Below are 15,106 nucleotides of genomic sequence, written 5' to 3'. Positions count from 1 at the left end.
AAAAAAAAAAAAAAAAAAAAAATTAACTTTCTCCATTAGACCTTTCCTATGACATAAAAACTGGGCCTAACATAAACTTAAATACTATAGAGACTAATGGGAAAAAATAGTTCAATCACTGTGCATAAATGGGCACTTAAAAGTTAGTAGTGGGTTAGGTTTTACATTTTTGATAAGTATGCCAAAGCTTCACTAATACATGCCTTTTTAAAAAAATCAATAAATAGATGGAGTTTGTCTATCTTATTTTCTCCTTTAAATTACAAAATTCCTGAGGACAATGCGTATGCCATCCTGTGCCTTGATTGATCTCTTAAACCTAATAATATAAGCAGCATATTTAAGACAATTTTAAAAAATTAAAAGGTGATTCAACTTATACTTCTCATCCCTAAGAACTTAAGCTGCACAAAAAAGGGGACATTATCTGGGAAAAAGATGACAGAGGATAAATGTCTGCCAAGTTTTGATTCTATGGGGCAGATTCTTCAGTTCTTTGGATAAGTTTCAAAAAGCTTTTAGACCATTATTAACAATGTTAGTCCTATCATTAATATTATACTCCAAATTCTAAGTCATAATATATATAAAAAAATAACACTTGTAATTTCTAATCATTACCCTGAATACTTTAAATAACTAGCTAGTAATTTTTAGCTCACTGGGACAACATACCATTTTCCATTCAGGATTACTATTTTCTAGAAGTCGATACAGTGTACCTCTAAAAGCCATCTGTATGCAGGCCCTAAGTTTTTCCAAATATTGGGCATTTAGTCGTCTTGGAAAACAAGGAGGTTTAGTTTTTGAAAGATGTTTGTTCTCAATTCCACTGAGCTCTTCATAAATTTCCTCTACAAGAAGCTCAATCTCAGTCAGAACATCCTCCTCATATTGGTGAATCTCCATCTGGAGTTGCTTGCCTTCTTGAATTGTCCACTCTCTTTGTTTCTGTTCTAGACATGCCTGTAATTCAGCTTCCTTCTGAAGAATCAGCTCGGTTTTTTGTTTCATAAAATCTTCCTTCGCTGTTGCAAGCACCTCATTAATTTTATTTCGATGATCATCTAAAAATTTGCGGTAATCTTTTTCGTTTTGTTCTTGAATGCTGTGGATTTCTTCTTGTTTTTCTTTGTTCCACTCACTTCGGGACTTAGCCAACTTAGCCCGAACAATCACAGGGATTTCCTCCTCCTTTAACTCTAGTTCCCTCTGCAGAGAAAAAACCTTTGCTTCAAGTTCTTTGACACTTTCTTCAGTGTTTCCAAGCTCCATCTTCCATTTCTCCTTAGCTTCCAGAAGTGCAAGTGATACCTAAAGGATTTAAAAATTGACATTTAAATAATTTGTAAAGTCTTCTCCCCGTTAATAACATAATCAGTTAATTTATTTTTCAAAGTCTGTGAACTTACATAATGTTGTTTAAACATGGTAAAGAAAGCACATTTACGATTGACATTATTCAGCATGGTTTCAGAAAACCTGGGAAGGTTTATATGAACTGATGCAAAATGAAGTTAACAGAACTAGAAAATCATTGTACATAATAACAACAACTACATTATATGATGATCGACTGTAAATGGCTTGGCTATTTTCACCAATACAATGATCCAAGAGAATTCCAAAAGACTTATAATGAAAAAGCCTATCCACCTCCAGAGAAATAACTGTCTAAAAGTAGCTCTTTATTTTTCTTAGGGGTTTTGTGTCTCTTTTTCTTTTGCAACATGGCTAATATGAAAATTAGTTTTATATGTATATATATGTATATATAATACACACATATATATTATATACATATGTATATAATAAGATTACACACACATATATAATATATTATATATATATTATATATGTGTGTGTAATCTTATCAAATTGCTTATCTTCTTTTCAAAGAAAAATGAGAAAAAGAATTTCTCCTAAAAAATTGTTTTTACACATATTGTAAATATTATAACTGGAAAAAATATTATAAAAAATTTCTCCTAAAAAATTGATCACAGTGATTGCATTTATTGTAATTTTAAAATCTGTCTCCCAAATCACTAAATAAACTAAAACAATTTAGTAGTTTTCTTACTACTAAACTGCTTGAGAACAGTATATGTATTTTCTAACTACTTGTTGGCAAACAACACAACTGGATTTTAAGAAGCCTCTCTCTTTAGAGAAGAGTTAGATTAAAATTATCTCAATCCAAAAGGGAACTTCCCTCTTTATTACGTTTCTCATTTTTCTTTAACAGGTTAGGATGACTTCCTGACAAACTAGTTATCCAGTTTTGATTTTTAATACCTAAAACAATTAGAAACTCATTACCTCCCTAAAACAGTCCACTCTACTTTCTATTGGCAACAATTGTTAGGAGATTTCAAAAGCTTTGCCATTTTTCTCCTATTTTTGTCCTCTGGGGCTAAGCAAAAATGTCACATAAATCCCTTTTCTGTATGATATAACTCTCTTCAAAATACTTGAGAGAAGGCATCCTAAATACCCCTACCAACTAATCTTCTTCAGAGTAACTATCTGCAATTCCTAGAATTGGTGATTTTTTATCATTGTTTTGAATGTCTACACCATTCTGAGTACCTTTCTTATTAATATCCGCATTACTAAAATGGTGACACCCAGAATATGTGTTCTGGCCATTGTAGCATGCAATAAAACTCTCTTCCCTCATCGTGTACATGAGCTTTCTATTAATGAAACCAAAACTCATGTTAGCTATTTTGGTAGCTAAGTCATAGTGTTACCTTCTACTAAACTTGCATTGCACTAAACACCCCAGATCTTTTTCACATGAATTATTGTATTTTCCTTATTCTGTACTTGTTTCTATTGTTCTTTTTAAATCAAGTATAGAATTTATATTTATATTTATTCCTCTCAAATTTCACCTTATTAGCACTTGGGAGATTAACAGTAGGTAGGTTTCAAAAAAACTTTGGGAAGAAGAGAAGATCAAAAACAGGACGAAATTTGAAAAAGGGTAATAAGTTCAAGGTTACTAACAGTAAGTAGGAGGAGGAGGATTAAATTCCCTATCCTTAGGATAAGCACTGCCTTTTTCACATAAATATGGCAGATTAAAACCCAATATTGCTATGTAAACAGGAACAAAAACACAGAAATCTCCCTGTTCAATAGCAGCCAAAACCTTGTTGGTAGAGAGCCTAGAGTTAACCCCTGAATATTGAGAAATATAGTGACCACAAAAGAATTCTACCATCCTCAAAAGCTTACATTTACTTAGTACTTTATAGTTCCATACTATTTTCATGTTTATAAACTTATTTGGTTCTCAACAATCCCATGAAGTAGGTAACACAATGAAAGCTCTGAAAAATGAAAGCTTTGGACTATTGAAGAGGGATCAGAGGAATGAAATGGCATTTTTAATCAGTAGGAAAGATAGCTAGAACAAACCAGAAAATAATTTTTCAATATATGAAGGAAAAACAAATGGATGACAAGCAGCAGCTGCTCTTTGGCTCATTATGAAGAGAAAATTAGATTATAACTACAATAAATGGGATTTAATTTATCAGTCAGGAGGAGCGCTTCCTAATCATAACATTTGGAAGGCATTGAAAGAAATCATTATACAAGTGTATAAGACAGGACCTTTTCCTGAATAGCCATTCTCTTGAGAGAAAGAAGCAGGAAAGAGGACACTTAAGTTCTTTTGCTGAAAAGGTAATTGTTAGTACCTTTTTGGCCACAGAAAGCTCATGTTCTGCCTCCCACTTCTTCTGTTCAGCCTTTATGTTAGCTCTGTACTCTGCAAGCTCAGGAAGCTCTTGCACCCATCGAGAACGAGCATTTAATACAGCTATTTCTACCTGCAGGGCAATATGAGAAAAACATGTAAGAAGACCCTTCAAGTGAGATACTTTATTATAATGATCCAAGAGCATTTTTAAAAAAACTAGTAATGGAGGCAGCAAGGTAGCTGCTCAGTAGATTGAGAACCAGGCCAGGCCTAGAGAGACGGGAGATCCTGGGTTCAAATATGGCCTCAGACACTTCCCAGTTGTGTGACCCTGGACAAATCACTTAAACTCCATTGCCTAGCCCTTACTACTCTTCTGCCTTGGAACCAATACATAGTATTGATTCTAAAGTGTAAAGGGTTTAAAACACAAACTAGTAGTGCCAAAGAGTGAAGTTGTCTAGTTGACTTAGTGGTTCCCATAATGCCAGGAGGTTCCTCCCCACATGGCAAGTGCTCATTATATTTTTTAGATTCTATTTTAAAAGGCCTTAAACAACAAAAGATCATTTATACACACTGTCACAACCAATTCTTTGTTTTCTAGATACTAAGAGACTTTCTTGGGAGTCTCAAAGATATAGCAGATGAAGCCAAGGAAGCTCAGAGAGGTGAGTGGATTTGTCCAGGATTCCCCAGGTTCCCACCAGAGTAAGCAAGTAACAGCACCAGGGTTCTAACTTCCTTCCAGGGCTTTGCAGACACACTGCAGACACTGCAAAGCACCATATCTGACATCTGAAAAACACTTAAGACTTCATAGATTCCATCTTCAAGATGAAAGCTTCCCTTGCAAATCATTTAGCATAACTTTTCCACCAACTCTCTGAGATACAGATGTAGGAATATATTTCCAGGATTCCACAGGAAGAAAGTATCAGAGCCAGGATTGCAACCAGATTCAGATGAAATGCTCCCTTAAAGACAAGAGTGGTGATAGAGGCTTTCTGAGGCTGGAGGGCACTGTCTTGGCTACAGATTGGAGAAATAGAATTGTGGAAAGAGGGAGTACAAAGTCCAGAGTTAGGAGATGGAGTAGGACTCTCCAAGGCCCTGGGCCAGGGTACAATCTGTTTGCAAGGGTTATCTCCTTGCTATCTCCCCACTTATACTATGAGTTCTTTTGAGAGCAGGGATGGTCTTCTTACCTTTCTTTGTCTACCCAGTGCTTGGGATAGTGACTGGCGGAATAGTTGTTTCATAAATGACTACTGCCTGGCTGCCTAACATGGAGGGGGAAAAAGGATGAGACAGGAAAAGTAGGAAAGGACCAATGTCTGAAAGGTTTTTAAACGCCAAATGAAGAATTTCATCTTTGATTCAAGCAGCAACATAGAATCCACAGGATCTTACTGAGTAGGGATAGTGACATGCTGAAGCTTAAGCTGAAGATTAAGGAAAAAGAAGAGTTAACAACGTGCTGGATAAAATAGGAATAAATAGGATCAAGGGCAAACAAAAATAGGTTAAGTCTTGTTGAGGAAAAGGGCCACCTCTCTGTCAAACATGAATGTAACATATATTATTGCTCTACTTTAAGAAATAAGGAACATAGGGGCAGTTGGGTAGCTCAGTGGACTGAGATGGATAGAGATGGGAGGTCCTAGGTTCAAATTTGGTCTCAGACACTTCCCAGCTGTGTGACCCTGGGTAAGTCACTTGACCCCCATCCATTGCCTACCCTTACACCACTCTTCTGCCTTGGAGCCAATACACAGTATTGACTCCAAGATGGAAGGAAAAGGTTTAAAAAAATAAAATAAAATAAGGAACATGTCACTCACTTAATCCCAGTTGGTCTAGCCTTTACCACTCTTCTGCTTAGAATCAATACATAGATTGATTCTAAGATGGAAGTTAAAGATTTAAAAAACAAAAACAAAAATATGCTGAACACAGATACTCATGGGAGGACAAAAATTAAACAAAGCAAAATAAGAAAAAACAAATAACAATGCAAGTGGAAAAAAGAAAAAGAAAACAGAAATAATGGTATAATTATAATAACCAAGTTTGATTCTCAAAGAAAAGATTTAAGAATGTACTTTCTGTTCTTTCTTTGCAGAGACGGGAGGCTACTACAGATGAGAAATATTAAATGTTATCAGATTTGGTTAACGTGTTGAGGAGTTTTATTTAATTGCTTTCTTCTTGTCCCTTTTAAATCCTTGTTATTAAGAGATGGCTTAAAGGGAGGGGAAGAAGGGATACATTAGGAAATAAAGATAACAAAAACAAAATACATCATTAAATAAAATTTAAAAATAAAGACACCTACTCAGTTAAAAATAGCTAGCCTGTTAACATCTGACAACTGTCAGCACTTATTAAGTAGATTGTCACAACTGAATGAGGATGCAATATAAGAGCAGAGGAGTAGAAAACTTTCAATTTTCAACTCAAATATTTATAAGTACCTAACTCTCAGGATATGCTAGAGATATGACAGATATTGCCACAAAGAAGTTTACGTTCTACTAGGGGTTCAATATATGAAGACAGAGAAGTATTATCTAACAAAAGGGAAGGAGGATAAAAACACTAACAATTTGACTGTGGGGTGAGGGAGGGAGGAAGGAGACAGAATGAAGGAAAGTTTGGGGAAGATGGTACTTGAGATGAGCCTTGAAAGAAGATAAGAATTCTGAGTGATACAGACTTCAGAAAGTGTTTTTCAGGCATGGTGATGGCTTGTAGGAATGCACTAAAGCAAAAGATGGAATGCAGAGTTCAAAGAATAGTTAGTATTCCAATTTGGCTGAAATGTAAATGCAAGATTACTATAAAATCAGATTAGAAACAGCTTGTGAAAGACCAGGCTAAGCAACATGTACCTTATGCTATTATGCTAAAGAGAATAGGAAGCCATTGATTGTTTTTAGTCTGCAAGAAATTTTACAACTGTGTTAAAGATGGATCACCAGCAAAGAGACCAAGCCAAAGGTTATTAAATTAGAGGTGAGAAGTATTAGAGGCCAAAATAATGATTTTGAGAAGTAGAGAAAAACAAAAGCTACAAGAAATGGCTAGACAGAATCAATGAGACGACCATTGATTTACATGAGAAAAAGAGGAGTATAAGAGAGAATAGAGTCAGTCATAGACAGTTCTAGAGTTATGGAACTGAATGACTAGGAAGATAGTGTTCAAACAACAATTTTATCTTGAACATATCCAATTTGAAGTGTCAATGGGACATATTGGTAGAGCTATCTAGAAGGCAGTTAGCTATGTAGGACTAGAGTTTAGGAGATGAATGTACAGATTTGGAATCTGTGTGGAGATGACAACTAAATTTATGAGAGCAAATAAAACTGGCAAGGGAGAAAGTGGGAAGAGAAAAGGATATTGAATAGACCTTTGAGGTGATGGATGATGATCTTGTAAAAAGTGAGACAAAACACTCATTCAAGTTGAATCCAAGAGATATCAATGTTAAAATATCAAGGAAGAAAAGAGGTTTAACTGGTGGCTAGCCTAGGACTATATACAGTCAAAGATCCAAAGTGTTAAAAAGTTAAAAGGTTTCTATTGAAAATTAAGTGTGTAGTGTTTTAGAGTTCTTCCAAAATGTTTTTTTCTTTTTAAATAAAAATGCTACTTAAGCTTCAGACAAACTTTCTGAGGGAAACAGGGCAGGTATCTCCATTTCAAAGATGTAGAAAAATGGCTAATTAATGGAGACAAGAGTAGAAATCAAATATAGGGCTCCTGGTTTACTGTTCTCTCCATAATATCATATCAATTTTTTATTGAGAGCATTACTAAAAGTATAAAAAATTTGAGCCTGATGTTCATACTCTATCTTCTCTTAGAGCTTAAATATATATGTAGGTACTAATCTAGTCTAGTTTATATTTACTCTGTCAATACAGAAGTGGATCATCAGTAAACTCCTTCTGGTATCACTTGCGAAAATAGTTGAGGCAACTAAGTGGCTCAATGGACTGAGAGCCATGCCTACAGATGAGAGGTTCTAGATTCAAATCTTGCCTCAGACACTTCTTAGCCTTGTGGCCCTGGGCAAATCACTTAACCCTCATTGCCTAGCCCTTACTGCTCTTCTGCCTTGGAATCAACACACAGTATTAATTCTAAGACAGAAGATAAGGGTTTTTAAAAAGACACCTGGTAGAAGTTACCCTGAATTGCAGACACAAACTCCCAAAGTAATAATTCTTAAAATAACTAGGACTTTCCTTGTAGATTCAGTCTTGGGTGAAGAAATTATCTTTTAATTTGTTATTGCTAAAAATGAACAGGGTAAAATTTCTGTTAAGTTTAGAGAGCCACCTCAATTAATCTTAAGAAAGTCATGGACCTTAAAGCTCAGTCTGTAAGACTATGGCACCTTATAATCTGACTAGAATAAACCTAAGCCTCTTGAAATGCTAATTCTAATTTTTTTTTTTAATTTTTGAGTCTAGACTTGTGATTTTGTTAGCATATGGAAGACTATGATAAAAAAAATCTCTCTACCAAAACATAACATGTTCAACTGTTATAAATTATATAAAATATTTATTATATATATTATATTATATATAAAATGTTTAAAATATATACACATATATTTTTAAATGAATTTGTGTTAGCGAGCTGGAGCTCTAATATCTTAAGTAAGAGACAAGATTTGAATCTAGGTTTTTTTGACACCAAAACTATCCCTCTATTAAAATTTTATGCACCTTCTTTTCAATCAGCTAAGGTAGAGACTGGACCATGATTTCATTGGTAAAGGAAACTACCCAATAAAGAAACTCTTCTACCACTGAAGGCTGTACCTTAAGCTGCAACTTATAACCTTAGACAGTTGCCACCTTCTCTACAATTTACAGTTTTAGAGGATTGCCTAGAACAATTTGCCTGGGATAATATAGCAAAGTATGTATAAAAGAAAAAAATCTTGAACCCAAGTCTTCTGAGCTTTGAGGCTAGCTTTCTGTCTACAATACTATGCTGCCTATACAACAAGCATTTCCTTAAGGACCTACTATCTATTTTCTATTATTCACTGGTTATTGATAAATTATAAAAATAAAATATGAAAGCACAATTTTGTAACAAATAGCTAAAAAGCAGTAAGGATCATATAATATTATTTTATCCTAGAAGTAGACCATAAAGTGATCTACCCTTAGTAAATTTGCTTATTCTAAACAAGTCTCTTCCAACATTTTACAATGCAAAAAGTTCACAAGTGCTTTAACACAATGAAAAACTTTACCATCCACTTATTATTATTACCTGTTTGATAATATTTTCACGATAATGAGTCTCCATCTCTTTTTCCTGTTTTCTCAGAGCCTCTTTAATGGCTATTTCCTTCTCTTGTAGCACATCTTGCTGAATCTTCAATTGCTGTTCCTCAATCATCGCTTCCACCTCTTTCTTGGAAATTACATCTGGGTTGATTATTTGGTCAGTTTGGATGCCACAATCAAAAGTCTTCTTTTTCATTTCTTTTATAGTTTGATCCAGTTTAAACCGCCACTCCCTTTCTAACTGCTGAATAACTTTGTCTTTGATCTGTGTTTTTGAAAGAAAATTTTAAGAGAAGAAAAATTCTCAAATAAGTAAGAGCCAGAATTGATATTTGTCAGCCAAAGGAACAACCACAGCTAATGTATTTGAAAACCATCCTAGACAATGATTACACATGGGTTAGGAATTTAACCAATGAAGATATATTAGAAACATTCTGAAAATTACTCTTTGACCTTATCTTATGTCTAAGATCCATATAATTTTGTTGGGATGCCAAAGAAGATCACAACTCATCCATGTTTTGGTAGATGGTACTTCATAACTTGTAGCTAAAAAATGCCAGCAGATCACTAGTCTAATGAGTCCCCATGGAAGAGTTTAGTTTAACCTGTGAGTTCACTTATGAGTGTGTTCAACTCTTCAAGAGATGAGGCTATCAACCATCTGAATTTGGCAGGTTTGCTTGAATGACAAAGGGAATCTGGCATAGGACCTTACATTCTTAGCCTTTTCAGTTTAGTATTAACTGCTAAAGCTTGTGTCCTTCAAGAACTTAAGGATACCTCCACTGAGGCATTAACAATAAGACATTAATAGAGGACCCTAATCGATGCCAGGAAGGCCTTAAGATTCTATCTAATCCAACTCTTCCAATCTCATAGATGAAATACCTGAGGTACAGGGAGGTTAAGTGACTGGCCTCAGATTCCCTGGATCATTGATAGCAAAAAGGGAAATAAAACCTGTGTGGAGACTGAGGTCAGTGCTACTGCTATCAGACTACAATTTGCAGAGACTCTTCTTTGTCTTTTTTAAACACAAGTATAATTCACTCTTTTGGAAGGTTATTATGCTGATACTGCACTATAGAATGTGAAAGAGAAATCTTTTGTTGTGAATGATGTGTTTACTACAAGCTACAAAAAGATTCTTTTCATATTTGTTGGTTAGTGTGGAATTCCACTGAGTAAGTAGATGTGCTTCACTAAACCCATCGAAGGGGACTCATTAGAGTAAACAAAAGAGCCTTGTTATAAAACTGCTGCACTTATAATAATATGGTCCAGTGGTAATGACCTCATTAAAGCCAATCCTAAGCAAAGCTGGTCCTAGTCTGTTTCAATCTCTGAACTTCATACATTCCCCTCCTTATTTACTTGGCTGCTTTCATGTTGCTTGCTTCCTAGGCTATGAGAACCCTTCTTTCTCACCACTGCCCTGAATACTTCACTTAGTTTTTGCTCAGTTAGAAGCTTTTCTGACTCTTATCTACCAAGGCCTGTACTGTGCCCTACACTGTCTTTTTTTCAGATATCTAAATAATCTCATAAACTAAATGGAACTAAAGTGATAATGGGGAGAAAGGTAACATTTTAACAGGGTCCTTTTAATATCTTACCCCAAAGAAATGACTAATGATGGCAATTTCCATTGCCAGCATCAGGAGGGGAGGGAGGAAGGTTGATGGTACAGAAAATGGGAAGAGATGGAACAAGGAGGTGTTTGTATCTCTCAAGGAATACCAATGTAGGTGTAGGTGTACTATGCTTCTAGCTAGCCTTCACCCTTTAAACAGAACTATAGTAAGGATCCAGTAAGTAAATAAGTCCTCCAGTGGCTTTCCATTATCTGCAGCAGTGGTGTCAAATTTAAATATAAGCTGGCTGCTAAATCAAATATGTAAAAATCCTCCAGGCTACACAAATTGACTTAGAAAATTACACATTAACATTATCTATGTGCTAGTGCATTTTTATTTCTTTTGTTAATTATTTTCCAATTATATTTTAATTTGGTTCTAGCTGCCCTTGGGAGTTCAGGGCTATATGTGTGACACCTCTGATCTACAGAACAAAAAAATCTAAACTTCTACACCTAGTTTTCAAGCTCCTCTACCATTTGGCTCCAACCTATCTACTACACTCCCACACTTCATGCCCTTTATTACTTCATTCAAATAGAAGTACTTGCTATTCCCTTATTAAACTCTACCTCAGTGCCTCTGCTGAGCTAAAGTTGTTCCCTAAACTTAAAAACAATCCTTCCTTCACTCCCAACCCACCAACCCACCAGCTTCACCCATTCAGTTCTTTCTCCTCCCTCAAGGCACAATTCAAATGATATCTCTATAATGACTTTTTGTGATTTCCCTCCCCTAGGCTTAGTCCCAGACCAAAATAGCTCCCTCTTGTGCTCAGAGAACTTTTTTTTACCTCTTTTATGATATCTAATATTACTATACAGTTATCCTGGTTATTGGCATATCTGTATTTTCTCTTAAGACTTTATGGTGTATAAAAATATAGACTGTGAAATGTTCTTCCTTGTATTCACATTCCCCACCTTAGCAGTGAATGCTCAATAATACTTGCTCAATGAATGAAAAGCTGAAGAAAGTGTTTTAGACAGGATAGTCAGTCTTGTCTTCCCAGGTAACAACTTAGAATTCATAGTATCCTATATCCTCATTCTTGTACTGAGCTATTTACTTCTTTTGAGTTTTCCTGGTCATTCTATTTATTTCCTATCATCTTTAATATTCAATACCAAGTATGAATTTTGAAAGTTAGTCTAGAATTACTAGAAGCACTTCATTGTTATAAAATTAGGCCAATAGTTCTTGATAGGAAAAAAGGACAAAATTAAGACAAAGGTGATTAAACAACACAATGATTATCTCATGGTTCTCTTTCAGCTCACACAACTATGCTAGCATGGCTCTAAGAATTAAATTTAGTAAGCACTTGAATATTTATACACTTGGCAAACAAAGTCCCATGTCTGTTTCAAGAAGGTTAGTCTAAATAGATCATTCAACAGTACATTTTTGAACATAGCAACTGAAGAAATATATTAAAGCCCACACCTCTTTCTGTTCCTTCTCCCACAGTGTTTTGGCTAAGATTACTTCATTTTCAATTTGCTGTTTAACATCAGTTTCTTTTTCTTTCAGCCACTGGCTCTTTGTCGCTGTAATGGTACTTTTGAGTTTTTCTTCAAGTTCTACCTTGAGTTTGTTTAGATCCTCCTCCTTTTCTTGTAATAGCTTGTTCTTGAGCTAAGCAAAATTCAAGTAAATAACTCAACACAACACTATTACTGTGTATGTTAAACTTATTAAGCTAACTGTATTCAGAACACAATGGCATTAGAGGGTCATAATTTGCACAAATCCTAACTCACTTATCCCAAATATTGTAGAAGTCTGTTGGCATTACAAATATTTATAGGACAATGTTTTAGGCTGCTACATTTAAAAAGAAACATTCAGCACTATAACAGTGAAGACTCTTAGTCAAAAAAAGTTCTGTAAAATAAATCATTTTGGATGGCCAGAGTACTTGGTATTGTTGATCTCCTTCAAACAACATATTTATTCAAATAACCAACACCCCCTCTTTCTTCCCTCCCTCTCCTCAGTAGTTTTTTTTCCCTGTTTCCACACTCAACTAAAACCAGAAACTTAAAAAAATCCAAGGAGATCCTTCCATTGGTTATTTTGATTAATGCTCAAAAGCAGACTGCTAAGGAAGCATCCCTGAGAAAGGAGGATTAAACTATAGAAACACTTACTTTCTTCTTAAAAAATGGTTACAGGTGGCAAAAAGAAGAAATATGAAAAGAAGACAAAATAATTAAATATGGTCAAATCTATAATTAAAAGTTGTTCTGAACCCTGCTCTATGTAACTTAACTTAATCTCCTGAAAGTATATGCCAGTGGAGTTTGCTTGTATTGCTGATGGGGAGGGAGAGAGAAGAGCTCTGAACAAGATGCCTCTATACAAACTACTAATATTCTACCAATAAGCAATTATTCCTAAATTCCACTCACCTCATCCCATATCTTAAACATCCTTCCTTACTTCTGCCAGAAAAATTCACCTAGGTGCCAGAAAAATCCGCCCAGGCACCAGAAAGCTCAACGAAATACCACAACATAAAATGATCCTGGATCATGGAAGTTGGTAAAGAGTGGGACACTATCTCCTTGCCGAAACCAAATATATCATACGTACCACTGCCAAAATAATATTTTCAAGCCCTATTCCAATCATATCACTCCTTTGTTAAAAGACTTAATAGCAGAAGAATAAAGGCTAAAGACCTAACAAAGTGCATAACATTCAAGGCTCTCAACGCTCTCCCCCAAATTATACTTGCTGCCTTTGGTCCCCTTCTTCCCATTATATATGCTACCCTTTAGCAAAAGTGGAGTAACCATAGTTTCCCAAACTGAAGAAATATATTAAAGTCCATACCCCTTTCTGTTCCTTCTCCCACTATGTTTTGGCTAAAATTACTTCATTTTCAATTTGCTGTTTAACATCAATTTCTTTTTTTTTTTTAATCACTGCTCTGTCACTTTAATGGTATTTTTGAGTTTTTCTTCAAATTCTTCCTTGAGTTTGCTTTATATATTTGGGCTCTCCTTCTCTAATGCCCTACCTCTTCCTTTTCTACAACAGAAGGCTATCTATATTCAATCGCCAGCTCAAATGCCATTTTCTATGAAAACTTCCCTAATCTCCATCTTCTTCCAATGCCAACTTTCCCCTAAACTTTGCATCTCTTATGCAACTCACTATATTCAGAAGCCTTATAGTTACAATATTTGTATACTCCCCAAGTAATTTTTAAAACTTTTTATAAATTAATTTTTAGAGTTTTTCCCCCAATTAGCACTTTTTTTTCCCTCCCACTTCCTAGAAGAAGAAAAAAATTCTTTAAAACAAATATTACATTGTCAAGTAATAGTATTCCCTATACTGGCCATGTTCAAAAATATTTGTACTATTATGCATATTTAGTTCAACCTTTATTTCAAGACAGGGATTAGCATTCTTCATTGTCAGTCCTTTGGAATTATAGTTGGTCATTATAAGTTCCTTTGAGAGAGAAACTATTTTATTCATTTTCGTGTTGCCCACAGTCCTTTGCACTTAAAAGGCACTCAATGCATTTCTGCTGAACTGAATCCCTAACTCTGGCAGACTAGAAATGTTATTTAAAGCTAAGTATAGCTGCAACAAGAATACCTCTATAATGTCTTTAGCTAGCCAGTGAAATTAATTTAAATGGAGACTTACTTTAAGTTTTTAGAGAGCTAAGACCTATTTATGTGAGCAGAAGTGTGTGGACATGTGTACACAAATATACACACAACCTATTAAGTTATTTATTAACAACTGACCCATTAAAAGATCAAATTTTATAATCAATCAAATGGTCCTTTCTTTCTAACAAATATTCCTGAGAAAAGAATGAATTTAAAAAAAAAACACTACTATAAATTTGCTAGCTGTTATGCTCCCCAAAATAAGCAAACTAGAGACCATCTTCTCATTTTTAACTTCCAAAACAGATCTGAAAACTTAAATCTCTACTTTCTAAGTGGCTTAAAGATATTCTAATTTTCAAAGTGCTAACACCAATTAAAATAAGTAACTTTGTAAGTTATTTATTTACAATATAGTTTATATGCAATTATGTTCTTCACTATAATAATCTTTATTTTAAAAGAATTTAAAAAAAATAAAACTAAAATATAAACCAAAGCTCTAGCCTGTTCATTAGACAATCTTTGTAAGTTGCCATACCAGTGATTTGCTTTAATGGGATATCATGAATCAGAACACCCCCTCCCAGAAGACATCTATTCAAACCTTCCACAAAATTCTTAATTCTTTCATGAGTTCCCAAAGTGAACTCGGCAGGTTAATTAACAAATGCAAGGAAGCATTAGACTGATGTCTGAAAGAGATCCTCAGCTATTACAGGGCAGAGAGGGAAAGGGGATTCCATTTCATCTGATGAATTTTAGCTCCTGCACTGCTGCTACCAG

At 34.7% G+C, this 15,106-nt stretch overlaps 1 protein-coding gene across 1 annotated transcript in view; it reads right to left on the bottom strand.

The window, feature by feature from the left end:
- CEP152 (centrosomal protein 152) overlaps positions 1 to 15,106 on the bottom strand; it is a 79,750-nt gene that overhangs the window by 17,343 nt on the left and 47,301 nt on the right. The window contains exons 17-20 of the mRNA XM_044660054.1: positions 12,129 to 12,320; positions 9,023 to 9,304; positions 3,714 to 3,845; positions 676 to 1,314 (exon numbers count right to left, since the gene is read on the bottom strand). Coding sequence (XP_044515989.1) covers positions 676 to 1,314; positions 3,714 to 3,845; positions 9,023 to 9,304; positions 12,129 to 12,320 — 1,245 coding nt within the window. The remainder of the gene's footprint in view (positions 1 to 675; positions 1,315 to 3,713; positions 3,846 to 9,022; positions 9,305 to 12,128; positions 12,321 to 15,106) is intronic.

Source organism: Gracilinanus agilis, chromosome 2 (genome assembly GCF_016433145.1).
Source record: "Gracilinanus agilis isolate LMUSP501 chromosome 2, AgileGrace, whole genome shotgun sequence".
Classification (NCBI taxonomy): domain Eukaryota; kingdom Metazoa; phylum Chordata; class Mammalia; order Didelphimorphia; family Didelphidae; genus Gracilinanus; species Gracilinanus agilis.
The sequence above is the reverse complement of the archived record's forward strand: the minus strand, read 5'-3'. Positions and strand labels throughout refer to the sequence as shown.